The sequence below is a fragment of the Plecotus auritus genome, assembly GCF_963455305.1.
Source record: "Plecotus auritus genome assembly, chromosome: 15".
Classification (NCBI taxonomy): Eukaryota; Metazoa; Chordata; class Mammalia; order Chiroptera; family Vespertilionidae; genus Plecotus; species Plecotus auritus.
The window spans coordinates 12646920-12674479 of NC_137781.1; the positions used below are offsets into that span (position 1 = coordinate 12646920).

A 27560-nucleotide genomic window follows, 5' to 3' on the forward strand; every position below is an offset into this window, starting at 1 on the left:
ATAACAAGGCCTGTGGTTTTTGGTTCCTCTTGAATGACGTTTATGAGCAGAGAGAAACCTGATGCTTTAGCTGGAATTTGGCAGCTCAAGAAGGTACACAACTGCTCCAAAGCACCCCACGCGCTAGAAACAATGCTTTCAGCTGACCTTCTGACCAGTGATCCAGTGGATATGCCAGGTTTCATCGAGAGAGTATTGACTCATAAAAAGTTTCCAACAGTGACAGCTCTATTTTCTCATTAACAGCACACATTCCTGCCACACAACAAATGTCACTGGTGATAGTAACTAAAGTAGCTCTTGCTAGATCTTTACTAACAGATCCTTGCTTCCCCTTATAAATCATATTGCCAATCATATTGCCAAAACTAGATGCTACAGCCCAGCCCGGCAGGCCAAATCTTCCACAGTCTCCTGCATATCTCAGCTTGTCAGCTGTCAGCTTGGGTGCTGTCACCTTTGGATGCCCTTTCACGAGCCTCTTTAAAGCGTTCTCAGCCAGCCAATAAACCGCATAAGCCCAGAAAGGTACCCCCTCCAAGGCGTGTCCCAGTGCCTCGTTTATAGTTGTCTTTGGAATGGACTGCTAAAACACTGAGCCAGTGTCCACTAAGGCACCTTTTGGCATCGCTCAGGTTCGGAGGCATTAGCACAGTAAGAGCACTCTGCTGCTATCTGTACAGTGCCTGCAATATTATTGTGTATGGCACTTCTAACAGAATCCGTACACAGCAGGCCCTTTACAAGACAGTCAAGTTCATCCAGTCTGTGCAGGCATGATCACCACCTCCTGCAGCACATTGCACCAGGTGTAATGTTGAGAAGTCCCCTCTCCCCCTCCAATTTGGATAAAAGTAGACAGCTCCTGGTTAGGGAATAGATAAAGTGCAGGCTCCCTTCTGGGCAAAAAGTGTTAAATCCTTCAGTTTAAGCTGTACATCCTGAATACCAGTGGATCCATGTGCTACATTAGAAGTCCAATGTTTCCGGATACTTTCCAAGCTCTCAGCTTCTTGTTCTTCCTCTGCTGGGATATCAATAGGTTCAAAATATGAGAGCTTTATTAGAGTTCCCCCAATGTCCATGCAAAACCATGGGAAAGGGTTTTTTGTTTTTGTTTTTTACATCTTTGATCTTCATGGCAAGGCCCGAGGGACAAGGGGCAGCCTGGGGTTCAGTGCACAGAGGGTGTGGTGACTCCAGGGGTGGTTGGGCCCTTTGAGGAGGAGGAGGATGGGCCTAGGGTGGGGCAGTGGTGCCTGAGGCGAGGCTGGCCCAGGGGGTGGCCCTACAACCCCCAAAGGAGTAGCCAGGGCCACGCCAAGCTGGGGAAGGCTGCTGGCCTTCACATCTGGCCCAGTGGGGGGAGGGGGCCTCTGCCCCTCAGCTGCTCCAAACAAAAGGCCCTAGTACCCCAGCCACCTATGCATCCCCGACTGACATTTCTGATCAAATTAAACACCCGGTTTCACATTAAGCCTCTTTGGTTTCACCAAACCTCCATGAGAATTCTCATGGGAACAAGGCCGTGGACAAACCCAGGGTTCTCTCTCAGACTCCCCTGAGATAGGCAGAGTGCCTATGGGAAGGAGATGCTTTGGCCTGGCTCCTGCCTGGGGGAACCCCCAGCAGCCTGGGAGTGAGGGGTGCCAACAGAACAATCAGTTTTCACCTGTAGTGGATGCTGCTGGCGCCCTGCAGATTCCCTTTACCACGGGCACCCATCTCCCAGGTGCTGTGTTAGTTAGGGCACTGCGCACCTTGTCTGAAGAATTGTCCTGAGTTGAATGGAAGCCACTTTACCTGGGAGGCAACGCCCCCTCCCAGTCCCTTCCCTAGTCCTTGGCTCACGACTGACTGACCTGGCCTGGCCTCGCCTCGGGGAGGGACTAATCTGTACAAGAGTTTGTGTTCCAGACTGAAGCTACGCTCTTCCTAAGACAATGCTCTCACTTCTTACCCCCATCCTATGCTGCTTCCCTTCTCCCCTCACTGCCCTTTGGAAATAATAGGAAAGAGCCATCTCTGAGCCACGTCAGTTCTGAGGTCACAGGACAGTGCCCGATGGGTTCTCAAGTAAATCACTTGAACAAAAATCCTCATCTCTGACTAAGGAATCTGCCTAAGATGCATCAGGCACCCTGCTGTGGAGACTGTCACTGGGCAGAAATTTCACAGGGTCTCTTCTTTTATCAGGGCAGAATGGATGTTCTTGGACAAATTAGGTTTTGTGGCTGATTGCCCAGTAAATCAGCCCCTGCAGAATTTGTGCTGGGTCTTACTCAGGAAGTAACTTAGGGACCTTGTATCCATGATGTCATGGAGTCTGACCAGAGAACACAATTCACAGCCACCGGGTCTAAGTGTGGGCTCAGAATCTATCCTGTTTGCCAAGCAGCAGGTGAAGTGGAAACACGGGGTGGACACATCAGGTGACAGTCGCCTACAGTCTACCTCAGCCTGTTCAACTTCTCAATAGTTCCTCCATTTATGATGCTGGCTCCCCCTTACACACCTCCATGGAGGACAGGTGGGGGACATGGTGACCAGTACCTACCTCACTGATTGTTATGAGGGTTAATTGAGATACTGCAGAAAAAAAGCTCTTTTTTAAAAATATATATATTTTATTGAGTTGTTTGTTTGTTTGTTTTTACAGAGAGGAAGGGAGAGAGAGCGTTAGAAACATCTATCAGCTGCCTCCTGCACACTTCCTACTGGGGATGTGCCCGCAACCAAGGTACATGCCCTTGACCGGGAATCGAACCTGGGACCCTTCAGTCCACAGACCAACGCTCTATCCACTGAGCCAAACCAGATAGGGCGAAAGCTCTTAGCACAGCCTGGCACATACCAAGCTCTCAGGCGTGAAGCTGTCCCCTGGTGCCGTAGTTGTCACCATCTTCTGGAACCACAGGCTCCATCTCTGGGCCCACTCACACACTGCTCTTCCAAGCGGGGACATCCTGGGGCTTGTGCCTTCGCTCAGATGAGGTGGCTAACCGGCATCTCTACTTCATCCCTGGCAATGGTCTCATCCTGTGGGAAATAGCACTGCCTCCTGGCCCACACGCTAGGCAGTGTTTAGCTCCCGTGCTGGGTCATGTTCTCCACGAACCGCCTCTGTCATGGAGCTGAAGGGAATTGGATACAACCTTTGGAATAGTGACACTGGCTTCTACAGGCATAGCGAAATGGAAAGGAGTGGTTCAATGGAAAGGAGTGGTTCAATGGAAAGGAGTGGTTCCGAATGAGTCATGGTGTATGATTTCCAGGTCCACACAGGAGAGACACTTGGCACTAGTCAGCGATGAGGCCAGGCCTTTCGGTCTTTGGCACAGTGTTATCAGTGGAATTCCACCTGTGTGGAGGGAGCCAAGATATGCCTGGAAAGTTTCAATGTCTAGATGTGACGCTCGGAGGTGTCCGTTTTTATTCTTCCTAACAATTGTGTTTAATTTGTGATGCCTCACTTGTCAGCACCTTCCTTATGGACACTTCTGGTCTGTGGTAGATTTATTTTACCAGCTCCTCCCAGGGAGGCCTTACGTCCTCTTCATGCAAACTTTGGTAAAAAATTTCTGGCTTTGCTGTAAGGCTCAGTGGGTGCCACACCAGACCACTTCTCTGACAGGGAGAGAAGACGGAGCAATCAAGGAATTATTTTTGCCTGTATAAATAACCAGCTTATCAGCTGGGACTCAATGTCAGGCTCTGAGCCAACAAAGCAATGGAAATCCAAATTAATAGCCCTACAACCCTTCCCAGAAGCTGGAGGAAAATGGTGCACCTCAGATGGGGGATATGGCTCAAAAGCCATAAATGATATATTTGAACCCAAAGGGATGATGTGCATTAAGAACTACTTTGTTTGTAGAACATCCTAACCTGGATCCAACTGAAAATGAAACATCTCAATCTCTCATTATATCAAAAGCTAATGAAATGGAGAAGAAAGAAGGATAGAAAGTGAAATAACAAAGGGAATATTCTTCACAAAATGGTTAAATATTTTGAAACGGTGATCTCCTACCTGCTTGGGAAAACTCCCCCTGCCCGGTGGCCTTGGGCCCTCTTGGATGTGGGACCAGGTGTCCTTATGTCACCAGCCCTTTCTTTTCTTTCTTTCCTTCCCTCCCCCTCCTTCCTTCCTTCCTTCCCCCTCCCTTCCTTCCTTCCTTCCTTCCTTCCTTCCTTCCTTCCCTCCCCCTTCCTCCCTCCTTCCTTCCCTCCCCCTCCCTCCCTCCCTTCCATCCTTCCTTCCTTCCTTCCCTCCCCCTCCCTTCCTTCCTTCCTTCCTTCCTTCCTTCCTTCCTTCCTCTTCCTTCCTCCCCCCTCCCTTCCTTCCTTCCTTCCCCCTCCCTTCCTTCCTTCCTTCCTTCTTCCCTCCCCCTTCCTTCCTTCCTTCCTTTCCTCCCCCTCCCTCCCTCCCTTCCTTCCTTCCTTCCTTCCTCCCTCCCCTACCTTCCTTCCTTCCTTCCTTCCTTCCTTCCTTCCCTCCCCCTCCCTTACTTCCTTCCTTCCTCCTTCCCTCCTCCTTCCCTTTCCCTCCCTCCTTCCTTCCTTCCCTCCCCCTCCTTTCTTTCCTTCCTTCCTTTCTTCCTTCCGTCCTTTCTTCCCTCCCCCTCCCTTCCTTCCTTCCTCCTTCCTTCCCCTCCCCCCTCCCTTCCTTCCTTCCCTTCCCTCCCCCTCCCTTCTTCCTTCCTTCCTTCCCTCCCCCTCCTTTCCTTCCTTCCTTCCTTCCTTCCTCCTTCCTTCCTTCCCTCCCCTCCCTTCCCTCCTTCCTTCCTTCCCTCCCCCTCCCTTCCTTTCTTCCTTCCTTCCTTGCTTGCTTGCTTCTTTCCTTCCTTCCTTCCCTCCCCCTCCCTTCCTTCCTTCCTTCCTTCCCTCCCCCCTCCTTCCTTCCTTCCTTCCTTCCTTCCCTCCCCCTCCCTCCCTTCCTTCCTTCCTTCCTTCCCTCCCCCTTCCTTCCTTCCTTCCTTCCTTCTTTTCTTTCTTTCTTTTTTCTTTCTTTCTTTCTTTCTTTCTTTTCTTTCTTTCTTTCTTTCTTTCTTTCTTTCTTTCACAATGGAGAGGAAGAGAGAGATAGAAACATCAATGATAAGAGAGACTCATTGATTGACTGCCTCCTGCATGCCCCACACTGGGATTAAGCCCACATCTGGGCATATGCCCTGACCAGGAATCAAACCATGACTCCTGGTTCATAGGTCAACGCTCAACCACTGAGTCATGCTGGCTGGGCACCAGCCCTTTCTTGTTGGCTGAGATCGAGATGAGCCCCAGACCCATTCTTTCATTTTGTGTTAGATAATGGCCATTTGTGCCCATCTGTTCTCCGTGAACAGAGTCAAGGGGTGGGACTATATCAGGGGACACTTGGATAGTCATGCCAAGCAGCCATTGCAGGGGTGTTCGACCTTTTGGGTATTGGAGAGAATGACAAGGTCATATTCCTGCAACTTTTTGTCCAGTGCTTGGACACATGAATCAATGCAATGAAAGAGACCTCACCTGTGAAGAGCCAAGACATGAGTGCGGGCAAGATTGTGAGAAGAAAATAGATTGGTTTTTTTTTTTTTTAAATATATTTTATTGATTTTTTACAGAGAGGAAGGGAGAGGGATAGAGAGCTAGAAACATGGATGAGAGAGAAACATCCATCAGCCGCCTCCTGCACACCTCCTACTGGGGATGTGCCCGCAACCAAGGCACATGCCCTTGACCGGAATCGAACCCGGGACCCCTCAGTCCGCAGGCCGACGCTCTATCCACTGAGCCAAACCGGTCAGGGCAGAAGAAAATAGATTGTTGAACACCCTTCCGATGCCTCTTAGAGCCCTGAATGTTTCCCTCACCACTTATAAAAATATCCTCTTTATTGTATCAAAGCCTGGCAAGGAGAAGGGTTTCTTTCCCAGGCCTTGGCCAAGAATTCCCCGGAAACAGGAGGTGGCCCCAAAGAACTAAACCCAGAAACAGGTAAGTGGTTGCCTCTAAAGAGTGGGACAGGCATAGGAGAGGTGGGACAGGCATGGGAGAGGTGGAGCAGCCTCTTCATTGTTAATCCAAGTGCTATTTTGTTTTGATTGGAAAGGAAATATACACTGAGGGGCCAGATTATTATGATCTCTGAACGCATAATCATCTGGCCACTCAGTGTATATCCTATATAATAAAAGGCTAATATGCAAATTGTTCCCTCGACCAGGAGTTTGACCAGCAGGCAGGCCAGCCAACTGCCCATGTCCCCTCCCCCTGGCCAGGCTGGCTGGACCCCACCCATGCACAAATTCATGCACCAGGCCTCTAATACACACACACACACACACACACACACACACACACACACACAAACACCAACTGAGTGGCCAGATTATTATACGTTCAGAGATCATAATAATCTGGCCACTCAGTGGATATGTATATTTATTCCTTGTCTTCCTCTGCCTGGCTCAGACCCAGGCCTCACTCTACCATCTGGTGGGTGGGATAGGCCTCAGAGCTAAACATCTCAGGAAAAGCCTCCTCAGGAAACAGGCCACAGGGGGTCAAGTGATGCACTGAGTGCTGAGGTCACATAGCTGGATGGGGCAGAGCCAGGACCCCTGCGGTCCTCCAGCTCTTGGTCTTTCCCTGGTGTCCTCAACTCAACCCACCCAGCCTCCTGACTGCCCAGCCTGTGGCTTTCAGCCGAATACCACCTGAAAAGAGATCTGGCGCCTGGCCAGTGTGGCTCAGTGGTTGAGCGTCAACCTATGAACCAGGAGGTCACAGTTCAATTCCTGGTCAGGGCACATGCCAGGGTTGCGGCCTCAATCCCTAGTAGGGGCCGTGCAGAAGGCAGCTGATCAATGATTCTCTCTCATCATTGATGTTTCTATCTCTCCCTCTCCCTTTCTGAAATCAATAAAAATATGTTTAAAAAAATATAAAAAAGCACCTGGCTTCTGGAGGCCAGGGTCACTACTGGTCACTCCTCCTTGAGTGGGGGCAGCAGAGGAGAAGCACAGGGTCTCCTGGCCTGGGGGAGGAGAATATGCCAAGACATCTCTGAGATGGGACTGTGGCAGTGATGACACCTGCCCGCCTGAGGGTGCCAGGCTGTCTGCCAAACACCCACCAGAATTAGCTTACTTAATCCTCATGAATATTTAAGAGGCAGGTACTATTACCCACCCCCACTGTGTTACAGATGAGGAAACAGGCTGACTTGGAGAGACAGGAATGAATCCAGGCCTTTAAGCTCCAAGCTCAGGGTTTTATCTCACGACACACAGCCTATTAAGTCCTTGCTTTGGAGATTAGGGCACATGAAGAGGTCAAGATGCCTGGCAGGTGTGGCTAAGTGGTTGAGCATCAACCTATGAACCAGGAAATCATAGTTTGATTCCAGGCCAGGGCACGTTTTTGGGTTGTGGGCTGGATCCCCAGGGTGGGATGTGCAGGAGGCAGTGGATCAATTATTCTCTCTCATCATTGATGTTTCTATCTCTCTCTCCCTCTCTCTTCCTCTCTAAAATCAGTAAAAAAATACTTTTAAAAAAGAGATCAAGGTCGTAAGCTGCAATATAGGGAATGCTTTGAAACAAGCTTGGCTGCTTCTGGATGTGTTGTGCTTCCAGGCTTTCGTCTGTCTGGACACTGAGAGAGGAGGGGAGAGGGCAGGGAGGAAGGGGGGGAAGGGGGAGAGGTTAGAAGCAGGGAGAGGTTAGAAGGGGACCAAGGCAGAGAAGCAGGTTCAGTCCCCTCTGCCTTGACTGACTGACTTGATGAGGCCCCCTGTGAGGGCAGCTCCGCCCACCCTTGTGGAGGCTGCACACAGAGGCAGGTGTCCTGCTCAGGATACACCAGATGACGTCATGGGCACTGAGTTTACAATTGTTGACCTAAAATAAATAGCCAGATATTTCTCCAGCAAAATGGGTTTATTTGGAAACAACAAAGAATTGCAATTCAGGACAGGCAGCCTAATAGCAAACCATTCGAAGTTCCGACAAAAGAGAGGAAATTCTTTTGTAGAAGAGGAATTCCGGAAAGCTAAGATAAACAAAGACTTCTTCCTGCTGGGCTAAGGGACCAAACACCTTAGAGCTCTCCCTTCTGGCCTCCCAACTTCATTTTCAATGAGGTTTCTGTTTATTACTTTTTACAGAATCAGGCAGCACATTGGCTCCCCCGCAGAGCGGGTAGGACAAAATGTGGCTTTCTGCCCAGGAAAGCAAGTTGCAAAAAAGCTGGTATAGTCTGAGCCCCTTTTGTAAAATGAATAACATTTAATAGTATTCACTTAAGAAAAAAGTCTGGCCAAAAATGCCACAAACTCTGTGGTGGTCATCTCTGGAGGTTTCACATTAGAGGAATTTTAACTTCCTTTGTTTTGTATATTTCTATAACGGTTAAATGTTTAACAATGCTCATGTAATGTTTTGGTAATCAGAATGACAGACAAAGTTTTTTTTCTTTTTTCTTTAAATATATATATAAATTGATTTCAGAGAGGAAGGAAGAGAGAGAAGGAGATAGAAACATCAATGATGACAGGGAATCACTGATCAGCTGCTTTCTGCATGCCCCACACTGGGCATGTGCCCTGACTAGGAATCGAACTGTGAACTCCTGGTTCATAGGTTGATGTTCAACCTCTGAGCCATGCCGGCCAGGCAACAAAAAGTTTTTAAAAAGAGGAGGCACCCTGCCCTCCTTCCATCAATCTCCAGTTTTTTTCAGAACAACCAGCATGTGCAGGAGCTGCACTCCGTGCTACTAGGTAGTGTTTCCGCATCATAAAAGATTTTGTCCTGAGTGTGTGTGTTTAATTATTAAAGAGATGTAAATCCTGCCAGGTAAGTTTAATGTTTAGTTTGAGGACTGAAACACTGAAGGGTTTGTCCCTTGACTTTGCACATGGTTGCTTAGGTGTCAAAGAGAAAAATGGAACAAAAGGGCAAATTGTGTGATTTTGTTTTGTGTGTAGGATGTTTAGACCTGAAACACTTTCACTGTCTGTGACAGCTACACTGCGGTCGGTTCTCTTCAAGCTCGGGAACACAGATTGCTGTTATAATTACTGATTGAGTGAGGAAGGGAGACTGGAGAAGAGGTAAAATGAAAGGTAAGGTGCATGGTCTGAGAAACTGAGTAGCCCTGAGGGCAGGGGGACAAGGAGGCCACAGGAGGGGCCGTGGGAAGGATGAGAATAATCAGGGTGGGCTTCCTGGAAGAGGTGGGAGTGTTTGGGAGCAGAGAAGAGTGGAGAGGAGGGCATCTCAGAGGAGGAAGACAAATTAAGTAAGAGGGCAGAACTCAGTGGGTCAGGCCTAGTGTGGGGCCCACTTGCCCTGTTCCCCTTTTCCCTGAAAGAGGTTGGGGTCCCTGCCTTTGCTGTGGCAGAGCTGGGTGGGAAGTCCAACCTACGCCAAATCTGAACTCTGCCCAAGAATTCCCACTAAAATGAGAACACAGGCCAAGGTTCAAGCAGGTTGCACCCGGCCTGTCCTCACAGAAATACACGCTGCCGCCTGTCCCCGAGAGTGGCTTGTTCACCACAAATATGTGAGTAGGAAGAGGGCCCTGCCTCCCTCTGTGCGGCTGTGTGTGTGTGTGTGTGTGTGTGTGTGTCTGTGTGTGTGTGTGCATGGGTAGGTGGGCTTTCCCAGGCTCCACCTGTGGGTGCACTTCCACAGCTGTTCCTGCTCTTGTGGGCACCCCTCTGGGTCTGTGAGCTTAACCCGGCTGCTATTTGGATAGTGTAGGTGGCCACCCAAGGGAAAGAAAAAGAGAGAGAACAGAAGTGGGGAGACATGGGGTCTCAGGGCTCTAGTTACAGGTGAGTTTAAGTCTATGAACTGAGCTTCAGTTAAAAAAAAAAAGGAGAGAAAGAAAGAGGACTGTATTGGCTCTTGTAGTTGAAAAGTCCAGGGGTGGGGCTGATTTCAGGTACAATTGGGTACAGGGACTAGAATGAAGTCTTCAGGACATTGTGTCTCCACCTTTCAGAGGTGGGACAGTACAATACAATGAAAATATCACTTAATGGCAATGGTGAGTGGTTTTTTTTTATATAATGTATTTTTTATTGATTTCAGAGAGGAAGGGAGAAGGAGAGGGAGAGAGAGAGATGGAAATATCAATGATGAGAGAGAATCATTGACTGGCTGCCTCCTGCACTTCCCACACTGGGGACTGAGCCCACAACCTGGGCATGTGCCCTGACCGGGAATCGAACTGCGACCTTCTTGTTCACAGGTCGATGCTCAACCACTGAACCACACAATGGCAATGGTTTTAACATATTGTGGGGAGCGTTGAAAGCTAGGGCCTCTCTTCACAAAAATACCTACATCAAGTACACATACGTGTTACACAGAATTCCTTCCTTCTCCTCCCTGTGCAGTGGGCAGACTTTCCCTGTCTCTGCCTGGCCTCGTGGGTTTCTGAGAACTTGCCTCTCACTGGTTCAGAAGTGAGCACAGGAAGGGATGCCTTCCTCTGTCCCTGGGGAGTCATGGCCATGCCCCCAGCCATGATGAGGGTTGAGTTCTGGGATGGTAGGAGCTGTGCTAGGTGTCTGGTCCCCCCTGCCAGCCCTCTCCCTTCCCATCCACCTTCCTCCCTCAGGCCCCTCCCTGGCCGTCCCCTTTCAGCTTTGGGCCGTCCCTCTGTTTTTCAGCTGGAAGGTCTGGCACATGGAGAACAACACACCGAGACCCAAAGAGTCCCTCTCTCTCGCATCCGTGGCCAACGGTCTGGACAACATGGGGGCTGAGCTCGTGGAAAGCCTGGTCTGTCCCCTTCCCCAGCCCCATCTTGGTCCCCTGGTGGGAAGGGCCTTTGTTCACCATCTTCCTTCCCCACCCCCAGGGTGCTGGCCTCCTCAGCGCAGAGCAGCCCCTTATTTCACTTCTTAAACACTGTGTGCCCACCATGTGCCAGGAGGGCCTGCCCTAGTCCGAAAGGTCAGGAAGGTCTCACCAAGGAGGAGCCATCGGGCTGCGATTTAAAGGATGAGAAGGAGAAAGCACGTGGGGGTCGGGGTGGCGTGGGGGTGGAGGTCCCTGAGGAAGTCTCAGCCTTTGAGGAGCTGGCAGGCTTGTCCTTGCTCTGGAATGGCCAGGTCGGGCCCCACCACCCAGAACTCTGGAGCCTAAAATGACACCCTCTTCCCTCCCCAATTCCCCTCCCCTTCACCGCACGGTACAACTCAGGGTGCACCTTTCACATTGTAATTTGCAAGAGTAACCCCCCTACATGTCAGAACCCAACTCCACAGACTGTGAGGTTATTGGTGTCTTGGGGCTGCGCGACCAGGTGGCCCTGCCTGGGACTCCCCACCAGCCACAGCTCAGGCACAGCTGAGTGTCCCTCCCTAGCACAGAGCCCAGCACACAGTAGGTGCTCAATGCATGCTCTGCAGAATTTAAGTTGCCCTCCAATTACTTCCTGTGCAAAAGCCCAGCCCCCACCCCGGCCCACTCCCGAGGTGCCTGTGGGCACACTGGTGGCAGCCAGGGCCTCTCCCATTCTGGACCCCAGCTCTAATTCTCACTTGGGGTGTCGGAGACACTGTGGTCACTCTCTGGTGGCTTTAGGAGGAAGGCCAGACCCCGGGCAGCGACTTGAGCCCTGCAGAGGGCAGGAACAGTTCGAGCAAAACCAGCCAGGAGCCCTTCTCAGGAAGGTAGGTGGTCTCCAGGAGGGGACGCGGGCTGGATAGGGGAGGAAGCCACCACGGGGAGCAGGGGTGGGAGCGTGCTCTCTGCCAGGCAGAAAGGCAACTCCCTGTATCTTTGTTGAAGGAAGGAGAAAACACGATTTAGCCAATGAATGTGCTCTGCTGGCCTCTGCCTCAGGCCCGAGGCTCCCAACCTGCTTTGAAGCAGCCAGAGTGAAATCCCATTGGAAACCCCAACATATGGGTTAACTTGGATGGGACCCGCAAACCAGACTGGCCCCCCTCTTAATTATCCAGTCTCTGGGCACCTTGGGGGACCTCGAGGCTTAGTTTGAAAAGCCCTGGACTTGGCCAGGCCCCTCTTTCCACACGGGAAGGCTGAAGCCCAGAGAAGGAGAGGGATGGGCCCAGGTCTCACAGGCGGCAGGTAGGAGCCTAGAACTAGGCCCCCCAATACCTAGGCCCACTGGGGTCCTCACCGGCCAGTCCCGAGTTGAGGAGAACAGGAGGCGGGGGTTCCGTCTGTCTGTCTTAGAGCAGGATTGGGGAAGATGCACCGAGGAGGTGGGAGATGGGACAGAGAGAGGGAAGAGAGGGTCCTTAAAGCAGCAGCTGATGCCTAACGAGGTCTGAGTGTGCAGCCTGTGAGACCCCAGAGGCTATTCCGATTCCAGCCTCTACTGCAGGGATAGGCCAGTGACCAAATGACCAGGAAAGAACTGGCATTGCACTGGGCCCGGGAGGCAGTGGGGCCACAGCTGCTGGCATAAAGTGGGCTGTTCCCATATCTCCGAGGGGAGCTGCTGACTCAGCGGGGAGTGTCCCGGGTCCCTAGGGAGTAAAAGCAGAGGTGGGAGCCTCTCCACCTTGCTCCATGGGACGGGAGGGAGGCAGCCGGCATGATCTGTGCATGTTGTTTGGTAGCTGTTTGCTGGTAAGTTCTTCCTGCAAAGAATTGGCAGGTAATTCCCCTCCAGCCCTGCAGGCAGGGTTATCACTGGGGTGGTGCCGGGTACCCGGAGCCTTTCCTCGGTTTGCTCTGGGCTGGGGTTGCTCTTCGGCTCTGTGGGATGTCCGGGCCAGTGCCTGGCTCACCCCATGTCACCCTTTCATTGGAGCGGCTTCCACCTGGAGGTGTTGAGGATCCCCACGGGGACGGGAGTCTGGGGGCCACTTGTGGACGCTCTGGTCTTCTCCCTAGGAGGAGCCTGCAGCCAGCCCTGAGAGTGAGGCGCTTCTGCAGGGAGCACACACAACTGTTTCGATGGATCTGCACAGGCCTGCTCTGTACTGGTGAGCCTGGGCCCAGCCCCTCCCACCCCGACCACCCATTTCAGCCCTCTGCACCCCAGCCATCCATGTCTCAGGGCAGGGTCGTTCACTTACCCAATAATTCAACAGAGCTTTGTTGAGCGCCAGCTCAGGGCCCGCTCCCATGCCGGAAGCAGGGTCAGCAGAATTAAGGCAGACCAGATCTTGTTCCCAAGGCACTCTGATCAGTAAGGGAGAGGGCAACAACTATGTCCACACAGTGCAGCGTGCCATCTGGGAGCACCAAGGAAGGATGGGGGTGATCGGGGAGGACTTCCAGGAGGAGGTGGCATCTGACTCTCACAGGTTGAGCAGGAGTTGGCCAGGTGGAGGGGAAGGACAATAAGGAGTGAGAGGCACTCCATGCAGAGGAACCCCAGGAGCAAAAGTGAAAAGGGACAGGGTGTGGACAGGGAGCTGATCAACAGTCTAGCGTGGCTAGAGGGTAATGTTCTGGACAAGGAGCCAGAGGATGAGACTGGACAGATGAGAAAGGGCTGATATTGTGTTGATGTAAGAACATCCAAACCTGTAGAGAGTTTTTATGATACTTTATTTGAGCCAAACAGAGGATATGCCTGCAAGCAAGATCTCAACAGACAGAAAAATACTTCTGAGACTATCAGTTTGCAGTTTCTTTTATGCACTTGAGATTAAGGAGGGAACGAAAGGACGATTACCTAAACGTGGGAGAAAGCCAAGTGCAGACCCTACAGCTAATACCCTCCAACTGGTCTGGCAGCAGAGGGGTGGGGTAGAGCTTACACTTCCAGTGCTTCACCCCACATCTTCTATCCAACGGAAAGGCTGCGCGTAGCTCCTCATTCTTCAAGAGCCCTGGCTTTGGAAACTCAGAAGCCAGGGAGAGGTATTTCCCCTCTGCTATCTACTATCTTTTCCTTTCTTTAAACAAATTTTTTATTGATTTCATAGAGGAAGGGAGAGGAAGAGAAAGATAGAAACATCAATGATGAGAGAGAATCATGGATCGGCTGCCTCCTGCACGTACCCCACTGGGGATCGAGCCCACAACCCAGGCGTGTGTCCTGACTAGGAATCAAACTGTGACCTCCTGTTTCACAGGTCGACGCTCAACCACTGAACCACACCGGCCGGGCTCATATTCCTTTCTGGAGGCATAGCACAAACTGGTTTAGCTCCTCAAGGGGGAGGAGGGCAAAAGGGGAAAAAGAGATTCCAGGAAGAAAATGTCACTGATTAATACTTCAGACTGGGGTCCTTCCTGGAATACCTGACTTATTTACCTCTGTCCTCTGTGGAACCCAGTGAGCTCTGGAGCATAGCAGGCACTCTTTTGATGCCAGAATAAGCCATGCTGTCTAGCTTCTTCCAAACACATCTCCTCGCTCACGTTGGGTCAGCACTTTACAGCTTGCAGAGCCCTTATACACACTCTGTCAGTTAACTCTAACAATCCTCAACCCAGGAGGGATGATGGTTCTCACTTCCAGGTGAGGAACTGAGGCTCAGAGGGGTTGGGTGAAATTCCTGCCTTCCAGGTTCTGGATGGGGTAGTTGGAGCCAGAGGGCAGACCTTTAGGGACCTGCAGGGACCCATGTCATCATTGACCCCCTTCTCGTACTTTCCCCTCCCACTCCCAGCGTTTGCGGCCTTCCTGCTGATTGCTTGCCTCCTGAATTTCCAGAGGGCCCTGGCCCTGTTTGTCCTCACCTGTGTGGTCCTGGCCTTCTTGGCCCACGGCCTGTTGAAGAGGCTGCTGGGACCAAAACTGCTGAGGTGTGCCACGCCTCTGGGGCATTCCCGTCTGAGCCTCTGGTTTAAGAGGTGAGTGAGCTCACAGCCCCCAGGTGGGGCGGGGTGAGAAGGAGTGGGGCACATAGGCTGAGGGCCTCTGAGTCAGCTCTGGGGGCACAGCCAGGGCTGGGTGAGCAGGGCCTCGGTCCATCCCACCAGCCAGTTCCTGTGCCATGGGGAGTGTACTCCACCCTGCTTGCCTTTTGGAAGCCCCAGGGCAAGCGTTGCTGGGTGGCTTCAAAGGTGGCAGCAATCTTGGTGGAGATTTGCCAGTTCCTGGCTGGTTCTCTGCCCCAGTTACAACAGCTGACTGACAGCAGAGAACAGGACTCAACAGTTTCCTAAAGTAAGATATCCCAGCTCATGCCGGCAGGGCGGGCCCATATCATTGCCTCCTCTCAGATCACCGGGGACATGTGTGAGACATGTAGCTGCGGGGTGACCACTCTGGAGTCTGAATCAGCAGGCTGGGCTAGGGTCCAGGTGTCATTACTGTTAGGTAGCCCCCAGGGGATTTTGTTGTCGTTGTTGTTGTTAATCCTCACCCAAAGATATTTTTCCCATTGATTTTCAGAAACTAGAAGGGAGGAAAGGAGGGAAAGGGAGAGGGCAAAGGAAAGGGAAAGAGAGAGAAAGAGACATCGATGTGAGAGAGACACACTGATTGGTTGCCTCCTGACTGGGACCAGGGATCAAACCTGCAACCCATGTAGGTGCCCTTGATTATGAATTGAACCTGAGACCCTTCAGTCCACAGGCCGATGCTCTAACTCATGAGCCACACCGGCCAGGGCAACAGGGAATTTTTTTAAAAAATATTTTTATTGGTTTTTTATAGAGGGGAAGAGAGGGATAGAGAGTTAGAAACATCAATGAGAGAGACACATCAATCAACTGCCTCCTGTACACCCCCTACTGGGGATGTGCCCGCAACCAAGGTACATGCCCTTGACCAGAATCGAACCTGGGACCCTTCAGTCCGCAGGCTGATGCTCTATCCACTGAGAAAAACTGGTTAGGGCAACAGGGAATTTTTTTAAAGTATATTTTTATTGATTTCAGAGAGGAAGGGAGAGGGAGAGAGAAACATCAATGATGAGAATCATTGACCACCTGCCTCCTGCACGCCCTCTACTGGGGATTGGGCTCGCAATCTGGGCATGTGCCCTGACCAGGAATCAAACCCTGACCTCCTGGTTCATAGGTCAGCACTCAACCACTGAGCCACGCTGGCTGGGCCTAACAACACATACAGAGTATATAATGGTGGGATCTGATTTCACTGTATTTAGTATTTAGTCCTCTCCCAACCCTGAGAAATGGGGAGCCTTTGGCCTCCTTTTCCCAGCGAGGAAATTAGACTCAAAGAGGCTAGGTGGTTTTCCTGAAGTCACACAGCTCTCTCTCCTCCCACCAGCCCTGAGTGTGCTTTCTGTGGAGCCCAGGTGGTCTACTGTGTGGGGTTGGGGAAGATGCTGAGGGTGATGTCTTTCTGCCTTTCCCCTGCAGGGGTCTAGCCCTCGCTGCTTTCCTGGGCCTGGTCCTGTGGCTGGCTCTGGACACCTCCCGGCGGCCTGAGCAGCTGGTGTCCTTTGCAGGAATCTGTGTGTTCATCGGCATCCTCTTTGCCTGCTCAAAGCATCACCGCGCAGTGAGTGCTTAGTTGTCAGGCGTGAGTGGGGCTCAGCCCTTTCCCTCCCTCTGCCTCCTTGGCGATGCAACCACCCCAATATCAGGACCCCTCCTGGTTTCACAGTGTGGCTAACACCTCACCTCCTCCCGACCCCCCACTCCCACCCCCGGCCCCAGCCAAGCCTCCCAGAGATCCTGATGCACACCTGGGTTTGGGGGTCACCACTAAGGAATCATTAAATGCTGAGAGGCATCCAGCTCCCTGCTGCTGGAGTGAGGGCTTTGACAGAGGGGGATTAGGGTAGCAGGGGCCCTGCCTATGGAGGAGGAGTGGGGGGAGGGTCCAGGCAGACGGAGGTTACACTGAGGCCAGACTCCGAGGCCACAACTCCACCCACCCAACGATGACCCGGGACCAAGTGCCATGGCATGCCCAATGCTGGTCAAGGCTTACATGGGTCCTCGGTTAGACCTGCCCACTCCTGCCTGCTGCCCTAGTCTCACTGCCGCCAAGGGTGTGGCCTGTTGTGAACTCCAGGGAGGATGTGACCACTGGCAATAGGTCCAACCTCTGGCTAGGTCCAGCCCTGTCCTACAGGCAGGCCAAAGCCCCTCAGAGCAGCCCCTGGCCTCTGCTCTCACCCCACCCTGTCCCCAGTGGATCGCCCCCGGGGAGCTGAGCTCATCAGGTCCTTTCTGTATCGACGGCAGGTGTCTTGGCGGGCCGTGTCCTGGGGTCTTGGGCTACAGTTTGTACTTGGCCTCCTTGTCATCAGAACAGAACCTGGATTTATTGCGTTCCAGTGGCTGGGCAACCAGATCCAGGTGTGTACGTGGAGCCCAGCTTCCCGGGGCATCTTGGGTGCCAGGGAATGGAGGAGACGCCATTCTGTTGGGGACAGTGGGAGGTGAGGCCTCAGAGAGGGATTGGGACCAGGATGGTTGGTGTGTAGTGGGCCCCAGACCAAGCGGGCAGCTGGGGGCTAGGCTGTGCAGCTGGTACTCCCCTCAGTCCTGGTGCCCCAGACAGACTCAGGCTGGGTCTGATACGGGAGAGAGGCATGCGGTCCTTGGCAGTCATCAGTGATGTGGAATTTATAATGGGAGTGCTTAAAAAATTGCAAATGATTTACTTTGTGTATGCGTGTGTTTAAAGACAATGTTTAGTTTATTGAAGTTATACTTTTTAAATTTCATTTTTTTATTGTAGTAAATACACATAACCTAAGTTACCAATTTAACCATTTTTATTTTTAAATATTTTTTATTTACTTCAGAAATGAAGGAAGAGGGAAAGAGAGATAGAAACATCAATGATGAGAGAGAATCATTAATTGGCTGCCTCCTACTGAGGACTGAGCCCGCACCTGGGCATGTGCCTTGACCGGAATTGAACCTGGGACCCTTCAGTCTACAGGCTGACGCTCTCCAGGGATGGGCAAACTTTTTGACTCGAGGGCCACCATGGGTTCTTAAACTGGACCGGAGGGCCGGAACAAAAGCATGGATGGAGTGTTTGTGTGAACTAATATAAATTCAAAGTAAAGGAGCGGAGGGGAGACCAAGAGAACCGGATAGAACAGCCTGATCCGGCCCACGGGCCGTAGTTTGCCCACAGCTGCTCTATACACTGAGCCAAACCAACTAGGGCCCATTTTAAGCATTTTTAAATGTCATGAGTTTATTCACATTGTTGTGCAATCATCATGACTTACTTGGTAAAATATGAATTACGGAAGACAAAAGGTTAATCCTGTCCTCAGCCCTGACACACGCATTTCCACGTGCCCTGGAGGAGAAAGCCCTGCGTGCCTGGGCTCCGGCTCCGTGTGGGTGTGGAGCGGAGGAGACAGAGCTGCTACTCCAGCCATGTCCCCCATTTTGTAGATGGGGACGCTGAGGCCCGGATAGAAGTGACTTGTCCCTGCAGCCACAGGGCAAGTTCTGGACCTAAATCCGGTCTTCTGTGGAAGTGTGACCAGATTCAAACACCAAAGCCACGAGCCTGGGACAGGGACAGATGGGGGCTGCGCCCTTGGTCAGGAGGGAGCGGGGAGCAGGCAGGCACGTGAGGCAGCCCTTGACAGCCGTCTCACCTCTCACTGTCTGGCTCCCTTTGTTGTTGTTTTTATTTTCTAAATAACTCTCATCTCAGAACATTGCTTTAAAATTTACTGAAAAGGTGTATCTTCTGGAGAGAGTGGCCATGAACGTGGCTTTAACGACGCACACTGCCACGTGGTGCCCAGCCCCTGCAAGGCCAAGGCCTCCTTGGACCAGCCTGCCCTGTTCCCTTCCTCCCTCCCTCCTTCATGGGCTCACTCTGGATTTCATTTTGTTTTGTTTTCTCCTTTCAGATCTTCCTGAGCTACACCGAGGCCGGCTCCAGCTTCGTGTTTGGGGAAGCTCTGGTCAAGGATGTCTTTGCCTTTCAGGTCAGCTGAGTGTTGGCCCACAAGGCCTTTAGCAGCTTCTTCCAGGCACCTCCAGCTAGTGGGGAGCCCGAGCCAGCTGTGTGGGCCAGGCCTGGGCGGGGGTTCTAGAAGCTATTGGAGTTAAGCCTTGGGTCCTGGGAGGGGTCCTGGCAGGGGGATGGCTTGGCTTAGCGCAGCCGTGGGCAAACTATAGCCCGCGGGCCGGATCCGGCCCGTTCGGCTGTACTATCCGGCCCGCGGAGCCAAAAGAGCGGAGGGTTCTCTTGCTCTCCCCTCCGCTCCTTTACTTTGAATTTATATTAGTTCACACAAACACTCCATCCATGCTTTTGTTCTGGCCCTCCGGTCCAGTTAAAGAACCCATTGTGGCCCTCGAGTCAAAAAGTTTGCCCACCCCTGGCTTAGCGGTTTGCTTTCAGTTCTATTAGCTGCATCCTTCATCTTTTCTCCCTTTCTGGAAGAATGTGCACACACCTGCAACTTGCATCTCCCCCCAAGCACCCTTCAGACCATGAATTCATAGCCCGTCAGGCTACGAGGATGCTCAGCGATCTTGGGCCTCCCTTTATGTTACAGGGGGTCACACCGAGAGGAGCAGTGACCTGGCCACAGCGGCCCAGCGAGTTAGGGCAGAGCCAGGCCGAGAGCTGGGTCGTTGGACTTCCAGTCAAGTGATGTTTCCTCCTCCTGCGCTAAGTAGAAGTCAGTGACGTCATGCCTCCCTTCCAAAGAGCATGTCTAATCGCAGTAGTAATACATTTAAATCATATTAATGGTTACTAAAGATTTTGAGATTGGATGTTCTGTAAAGAGAGAAAAAACAAGGGAGGGAGAGAGGCTTATCATTAACCAGCCTCAGCATTTCCCTGTCAAACACTAACTGTTTCCTGGCCACTGCGAGGCCCTGTCCTGTGGACAGACTGTCAGTGGATTGGCCAGGGCTTTCTGAGCAAAGATGGGTCAGGCGAGGGAGGACTTCAGACAAATGCTCCCTGGCCACAGAATTCCCTCTCTTACAATATTTATGAGTCACAAATTTCCCTCCTCCCTGCATTATGCACACGTCCACATAAACACACACATGCATACATGCACACGCGCACGCGCGCACACACACACACACACACACACACACACACACACACACACACACACACTTGCCAGGCTTGGGACTTATCCTCAGTGTAGGAGTGGCTTTGTTGCTGAGTCGAATAGAAGACTCAGAAGCTTTCTTCTGGTTCTTTCCATGAATCATGTGGACCTAGTCCAAGGCCCTTGGCCCATGCCAGCCCGGGGAAGTCTTCTCTGGGCTCGTTCAGATTTTCAGAATCAGAGCTGCTTCCAGCTGGGCCACAGTCCAGCCCATCACTCCTCCAGGAAGTGAGCCCCTGCGGGAGGCTCCTTCAGTCCCCACCGCCCCTGGCCTGGAGTCCAGCACAGTTGAGGTGGCAGCCTGGCTGGATCATTTTGATTAGTCATTCCACCTTGGCTCTATCTCCCTTCTGGTAACTTTCCACCCACATGATGGCCTCCCCCAGGCTCCTGCATCCTTCCTGGGTCTGGCTGAGCTGGAGCACACGTTTGCTCATCCCTTCGCTAACACTCCGGCCTCTGGACCGTGCACCCGCTTGCTCAGCTGCTGCTCACATGGTCTTTCTGAGGAAGCCCTAGGGAGAAGGAAGTGTTCTCACCTCCCAGGGGTTTCAGGGTGTCTGCCTCAGGCAGCCTCTGCAACCCCCAATGGTCAACAGTGCCACATTTTGAATATATATATATATATATATATATATATATATATATATATATATTGTAAGTAAGACAAGGACAAAACACCCCAAATAAAATAAGGACTGAAAGGTACCATTGCATTGCCTGACCGCTGTGGCTCAGTGGTTGAGCGTCAAACTAGGAACCAAGAAGTCATGTTCAATTCCCTGTTAGGGCAGGTACCCAGGTTGTGGGGTCTATCCCAGTAGGGGGCATGCAAGAGGCAGCTGATTGATGATGTTTCTCTCTTGTTGATGATTCTATCTCTCTATGCCTCTTCCTTCCTCTCTCTCTCTAAAGTAAATTTTTAAAAGCATGTTTTTTAAAAAAGTACCATTGGATTTAGTAATTGCCATTTTCAGGGGAGGGACTGGGAAATAAATGGAGACCAAGTTGGGATGCAAAGGAGGGAGTTGGGACATCTGAGCCAGGAGAGCTCTGTGAGAGTGTGGCATCTGCAGAGGCCTCTGGAGCGGACTCGGACAGGCAGGGACAGGCGTAGGAGTGGGTGGTGAGGGCAGCAGGAAGTCAGGAGGCATGTCCAGTTTATCCGCTTTCCTGTGAGTTGGTGGTGTTGCAGCAATCAGTCGGAGGCATCTTCTCACTTTGGGTCATTGTGGTTCCTTGTTGCCTGGGGCTGCAGTGCTTGGGCCTTGGGGCTAGGGGTGTAAGGTTTGCTCAGCTCCCTCCAAGGAGAGGAAGCAGCAGGGCTCTGTCCAAATGGGTTTAGTCCTGCCTTTGGAATCTGCTTCCTGGTGAGGACAGGACATCTGCTCAGAGGTGTGGTTCTCAGAGGGCGGTGTCCAGATCAACAGCACCAGCAGTGTCTGCAGAGGCCCCCCTCGGACCGGGGTGAGGGGAGGATCCTCAGAAATTGCATTTCTAATGAATTCTCAGGTGGTGCTGCTGGCCCAGGGACCACACTTTGAGAACCACTTGCCGAGTAACAGTAACAGCCTCGTACAACATAGAATCAACTCACTGGTCCCATCTATAATAATAAAAGCGTAATATGCTAATTAGACCTTGAGTTATGGGTGAACATTGGTACTAGCAGGCACATCCCGCTCTGAGTATCCACAAAGCGGTGGTCAGGACTTACTGGGCAGCTACTCCCTGGGCTCAGGCCACCCGTGGAGGGGATGGGTGCTGCCCTGAAACAGAGAAACGAGGCCCCTGGGCTGGCAGCGAGCAGAGCTCCTCAGGGTCACGCAGGGTCTTGGCAAGCTGCTTGGTGAGCAGGGGGTACTCTGTTTCTTGGCAGGTGTGTGACCTTGGGCAGGTACCCCGCATCTCACAGCCTCAGTGTCCCCACTTGTGGAGTGAAGTTTCCTGGCTGGGAGGTCCTATTGGCCTCAGGGACCTTGTTTAGGATTAAATGTCCCACCTTAGAAAGATCAGGTCCATCTCTCTTCTCTCCCATGCATCTTCCCTCCCTAGACAGTCACCATTTAATCCAAAGCACAGCCTCCCTCCCACCATCGATCCCCATCTCACAGAGAGAAAATGTCTCTGGTTGCTGCCCCGAGCAAGTCATTCTGCAGTTGGGTCCAGCGCCCGGGGCACCGTCCTTCCTGGCTCCAGCCTTCTCCGCAGCCCTGCCAACCTGCAGAGCAGTCGCCTCGCATGATAAATTGGACAAGCTGTCTAGACAGTACGTGATCCTCTGTGCGTTTTCCTCCAAGGGTACAGCAGAGTGATGTCAGCACCCCTCGTGCTGGGGGTGTGTCCAGCACCAGGCAGTCACAAGGAGTCACGGGACAGGAAAGGGTTTATCCAGACAGTGCCCGTGTTCCCTGTCAGGCGACATCCCCCACGGCAGTGACATGGGTGACAGATGCCAAGTGGAGCAGGTCCAGATAAATCCCACAGCCTCCTTGGGAAGGAAAGCCAAGGAAAACCCCTCTCATCTGGTCTCGGCTCCGTGGGAGCTGCCGGGGGCAGTCTCTGTTCTCACAGGGCCATTCTGTCACCCCCATGCATTTTGCACTAGAGCCTAATTCTGATTGCTCAAGATTCTCTCTTCTGAAAAACAACAACAACCCCTCCTCCACCCTCTCTACTCCAGCCCCTCTTCCTTCCCACATAGCAAGCTTCTCCACAGAGCTTTTACCCTTGCTGTTTCTACTTCTTCTTTTTTTTTTTTAATCCTCACCCGAGGATATTTTCCATTGATTTTCAGAGAGAATGGAAAAGAGAGGGAAAGACAGAAATAGCGACGTGAGAGAAACACATTAAATTGGGCCGGGGAGGAGCCTGCAACTGAGGTACGCGCCCTTGATCAGAATCAAACCCGGGACCCTTCAGTCCGCAGGCTGACGCTCTATCCACTGAGCCAAACCGGCTAGAGCTGTTTCTACTTCTTCCTGTCCCGCTGCTCCGTGGTTCCCTGATGTCTGGCCTCTGTCCCCGCCCCTGGTCTGACACTCTCTCACCTAGGCACCAGGGACCACTGAATCGCTGTGCCAAGGGCCCATCTCAGTCCTTATTTTCCTAGAGTTCTCTGGTGCGTCTGGCACAGCTGACGGCCCGTGCCTTCTGGAAAAGCTGTCCTTACCTCCTGGACTTCCTCCAACGTCTCTATTTCTTCTGTCTCCTCCATGCACCACTCCTTACCCTGTCACCCTTTCATGACGATGACCCCAGGGCCCTGGCCTTAGTCCCATCTCTTCTCACTCAGGGCAGTTTCCTCTGAATTACATCTGCCCCTAGGCCCCCCTGTATTTCTGTGCAGGCGAGCCTCACCCACATCGAGGCCTGGCTCAGACCTCTGCTGACCTCTTATCCCACTTGGATGTTCTGTAGGCATCTCAAACCCAGCATTCAAACCTGAACTGATGAGCTTTCCCCAGACCTCTCCTCTGCCCATGCTCCCTCCCCTGAGAATGTCCACCTGGTATAGAAAACCGGAGGAGTAGCCCTGGCCGGTTTGACTCAGTGGGCAGAGCGTCGACCTGTAGACGAAAGGGTCTGGGTTCCATTCCGGTCAAGGGCATATACCTCAGTTGCAGACTCCTCCCCGGCCCAGGCCCTGATCGGGCACGCGCAGGAGGCAACCAATCCATGTGTGTCTCTCACACTGATGTTTCTCTCTGTCTCTCCCGGTCCCTTTCACTCTCTCTAAAAACTCAGTGGAGCCGAAACCGGTTTGGCTCAGTGGATAGAGCGTCGGCTTGCGGACTGAAGGGTCCCGGGTTCGATTCCGGTCAAGGACATGTACCTTGGTTGCGGGCACATCCCCAGTGGGAGGTGTGCAGGAGGCAGCTGATCGATGTTTCTCTCTCATCGATGTTTCTAACTCTCTATCCCTCTCCCTTCCTCTCTGTAAAATATCAATAAAAATATATTAAAAAAAAGAAAAAGAAAAAAATCAGTGGAAAAATATCCTCAGGTGAGGATTAACAAAGAAAGAAAGAAAATTGGAGGAGCAGATGAGAAATTGGACATAGATAAAGAAGAAAACAGAACGCCCACAGTCCCAGCACACAGAAGCTGCTCCTCCACCTGTTCTGGTGAACTGGTGTTAATGCTCTTTCAATGGTGGTGATATCCCAACTCTCCCACTTAGCATTTAGCATAAGAATGCTCCCATGTTGTTACCAACTCTGCCCGACTTATTATTTTAAACCTGTTTGGAACAGATCACACATTCCAACAGAACAAAAGGGGATATAGTAAAAAGTGGGTCTCCCTCCCACCCCTCCCCCTGCCCCCAAGTCACCCAGTTCCCTCTCCAAGGCAGCTGCCATCCCAGGCACTCGCAGATCCTTCTAGTGATATTGCGTGCCCACACAGGAGCACACACAATGCCACCCACCCTTTTCTACACTTAGAACAGCACCCTCTTCGACACCTTCCCTTTCGTATTTAACGACTATCTTGGAAATCATTCCTGGGAGAGCTGCCTCGTTCTTGCTTCCCAACCTTAGTGCTCCACTGTGTGGCCGTACACCAGGTTGTTAAACCCACCCTCCCCTGAGACACATTTGCATTGTTGCCTGTCCTGGTGATTGGAAATCAGCCTGCGGTGAGGCAGCCCTGGGGTGGGGCCCTGGCCAGGAGACGGGGCAATGGAGGGAGAGAAATTTTGAAGGAAGAATTGTTGAGGCTCGGAGTGAGAGAAGAGAAGTGGTAAGCTATGTAATAGGGAACAAGGTGATAGGAGGAAACGCTGGCTGCAGGTCCATGGGGAGTCTCATTGTGAGCCAGATGAGGGGCCCCTAACTCAGGCCCAAAGCACAGGAAGGAGGTTGAGGCCAGAGTCATGGGCCAGGGAGTGAGCTCACAGCCAAGGACAGACAGTGTGCAAAGAGAGAGAAGGAGCACTAGCTGGTTTGGCTCAGTGGATAGAGCGTTGCCCTGCGGACCGAAGGGTCCTGGGTGTGATTCCGGTCAAGGGCATGTACCTCGGTTGCAGGCTCTTCCCCGGCCCAGTCCCTGGTCAGGGCTCGTGCGGGAGGCAACCCATCGATGTGTTTCTCTCACATCAGTATTTCTCTCTGCCTTTCACTCTCCCTTCCATTCTCTCTGAAAATCAATGGAAAAAATATCCTCAGGTGAGGATTAAAAAAAAAAAAAAGAGCGAGAGAAAGACATCTTATCCCCATTTTACAGGCCTCGTCTGTGGTGAGGGGAGGAAGTGGGATGGCTGGGTAGATGGTCAACATTTAGAGGGGACAGACGTGCCCCCTGGAGAGGCCACCTATGCGATCCCATGCACTGAATTCAGAGCTGCTTCCCTGACCCTGTCAGGCCTTGAGTGGCAAGGCCTGGATGGAGAGGCTGCCTGGTATCTCTGAGGCCCTGCCTGGCCCCTGCCACCTGCCTGCCTCTCACCGGGGCCTCTGCTCTTCCTGCAGGTTCTGCCCATCATTGTCTTCTTCAGCTGTGTCATGTCGATTCTCTACCACGTGGGCCTCATGCAGTGGCTGATCCTGAAGGTGAGTCCCAATGCCGTGGCCTGGGCCAGAGACACCTGACCCTGGGGCTCACCCTCTCCCAGAATGCCTTGCTCCCATGGCTCAAACCCTTCCCCAACCCCCTACGCTTTCTCAAATCTACTGCTAACCAAACATCTTTTCACAAGTCTGTTGTCATGATACTAGGTAGAAATGGCACTACAATCCAGGGTAATCTTTGTGGGAGGGAAGTTTGTAGAACTGAGGGTGCATTGAGAAGAAATGTTAGAGGAAAAAATAATTCATACCAAAAAATCTTGCGAGACTGGAGCAGGGGGCCACATTGGCCAGATTTAGCTGGTGTAAATGCCAAATCCTGTGCTTATTATCATAAAATCTGCCACAGAAAACCAGGATGCAGGAGACAGCATTGCACCGGGCAAAAGGTTTTGAGTTTTTAGCTGATTGAGCTCAGAATAAATCCATACCATCAGGTGACTGCCGGGAATGCAGAAACTGCCTGAGGTTAAGAGTTCACAGAGTGTGGCATGAGGGAGGCAAAGACGCCTCAATCTGGAGAACGTGTTTAACCAAGGGACTATGACAAACTGAACCATCAGGGGGAGAGTGCGGGGCCGAACATACACTCCACAGACTGGCTGGAGGGGGTAGGGATGACGGGCATGGGAAAGGGAAGGCCAGGGTGGAGGAGGTTATGGATAGGATAGCTGTCTCCAAACATGTAGGGAAGGGGCAGCCTAGGCGGTACCCACAGTGAGGAGAAATTCTAGGGAAACAGATTTCATCCTGATTGAAAGGAAGAGCTTTCTAACATAGCGTTTCCAAAACCTTTTTCATGAAACTCTGGTTCCATAGCAGCTTAATAAATGCTACTTGGTAAAGGGATCCCACAGTCAAGTGGTTTTTTGATGCTAACAAATTTAAACAAGTCTTGTGCGGGACTTCTCAGAGCCTTTGATGAACTAATATGTAGTAGTTATCTCCAAGGGTTGTGTGTGTGTGTGTGTGTGTGTGTGTGTGTGTGTGTGTACAGTAATTCTCAAATATATTTGACCAAGGAATCCTTTCTTCATGGATGGTAAGTCCCCATCAGCGGAGGTTGAAGGGGAAGATGAATGGACCTTTTGGAGGAAATGTGGGTGAGGGGGCTCCTGCATGGGTTGGGAGTTGGAAGGAAGCCTTGTGAGGTAATTCCTGACTCTCTCTGCCTCTGGGACTTGCTGATGCCAGCCCTGCTTGCTTCCAGATTGCCTGGCTGATGCAGGTCACCATGGGCACCACCGCCACTGAGACCCTGAGTGTGGCCGGAAACATCTTTGTGAGCCAGGTGGGTCCTGCAGCCTCCTGCCCTCATGCCCGTCAGCAGCCTCCCCATGGAGACCAGCTGCCCTGCGTCCCTCGAGCTCTGGTTTAGTCAGTAGAAGAGCCATTGAACCTTTTCCAGGGTCACCAAAGGCGGCTGCCCCAGGGATGCACATCTGGGTTATGCTAGGGAGGGTGGTATCTGGCACCTCCTACTGCTCTGGGCCTAGGCTGCCTTCATCAGCTTAGAGACCCACAAATCCTAGAGATGGAATCGAACTTTCTCCTTTTGTACACGAGGAAACCGAGGCTCAAGGGTAGGAATGACTGGCTAAGATCCAACAAGATAAGCCAGGACTTAGAATCCCATTTTTTTAGTTCCTGACTGGGGTTCTTTCTACTACATCATTTTGTCTTTCTTTTCCCCTTCCTCTTTCTGAAAATGTATTTTCATAGTAAGTGTGACTCTGAAGGCACTGTTAGTCCTGAGTCCCTTTCAGAAGGCCTGACCCTCCTGAGGGTGAGTCTCTGCAGACCATTCCAGGATCCAGGCCCATCTGTCACCAAAAGACACACTTGCCTTTCTGGCAACCCCCAGTCTTCATTAAAAGCTCAGGCCTGGTTGGCATGGCTCAGTGGTTTAAGCATCGACCTATGAACCAGGAGGTCACATTTCAATTCCCAGTCAGGGCACATGCCCAGGTTATGGGCTCAAACCCCAGTGTGGGACGTGCAAGAGGCAG

General features: G+C 51.9%; 2 protein-coding genes and 1 pseudogene across 4 annotated transcripts in view; 2 read left to right on the plus strand and 1 right to left on the minus strand.

The window, feature by feature from the left end:
* ALPK3 (alpha kinase 3) overlaps positions 1 to 9861 on the plus strand; it is a 67915-nt gene extending 58054 nt beyond the window's left edge. For both annotated transcript variants that reach the window (XR_013959660.1, XM_080651417.1), the window contains one exon: positions 8978 to 9861. Coding sequence is in view for 1 of the 2 variants with exons in the window: in XM_080651417.1 (XP_080507543.1) it covers positions 8978 to 9074 (97 nt within the window). In the remaining variant the exon portion in view is untranslated. The remainder of the gene's footprint in view (positions 1 to 8977) is intronic.
* LOC308239085 (pantothenate kinase 3-like) lies at positions 67 to 1140 on the minus strand (annotated as a pseudogene). Its single transcript has one exon. The product of its transcript is annotated as a pantothenate kinase 3-like (transcript).
* The window catches only part of SLC28A1 (solute carrier family 28 member 1), a 34758-nt gene continuing 16175 nt past the window's right edge, over positions 8978 to 27560 (plus strand). Inside the window, exons 1-10 of the mRNA XM_080651419.1 lie at positions 8978 to 9115; positions 10673 to 10784; positions 11592 to 11680; positions 12876 to 12967; positions 14609 to 14792; positions 16272 to 16413; positions 17106 to 17219; positions 18752 to 18829; positions 25456 to 25536; positions 26762 to 26842. Of these exons, the coding sequence (XP_080507545.1) occupies positions 10689 to 10784; positions 11592 to 11680; positions 12876 to 12967; positions 14609 to 14792; positions 16272 to 16413; positions 17106 to 17219; positions 18752 to 18829; positions 25456 to 25536; positions 26762 to 26842 (957 nt within the window). The 5' untranslated portion in view covers positions 8978 to 9115; positions 10673 to 10688. The remainder of the gene's footprint in view (positions 9116 to 10672; positions 10785 to 11591; positions 11681 to 12875; positions 12968 to 14608; positions 14793 to 16271; positions 16414 to 17105; positions 17220 to 18751; positions 18830 to 25455; positions 25537 to 26761; positions 26843 to 27560) is intronic.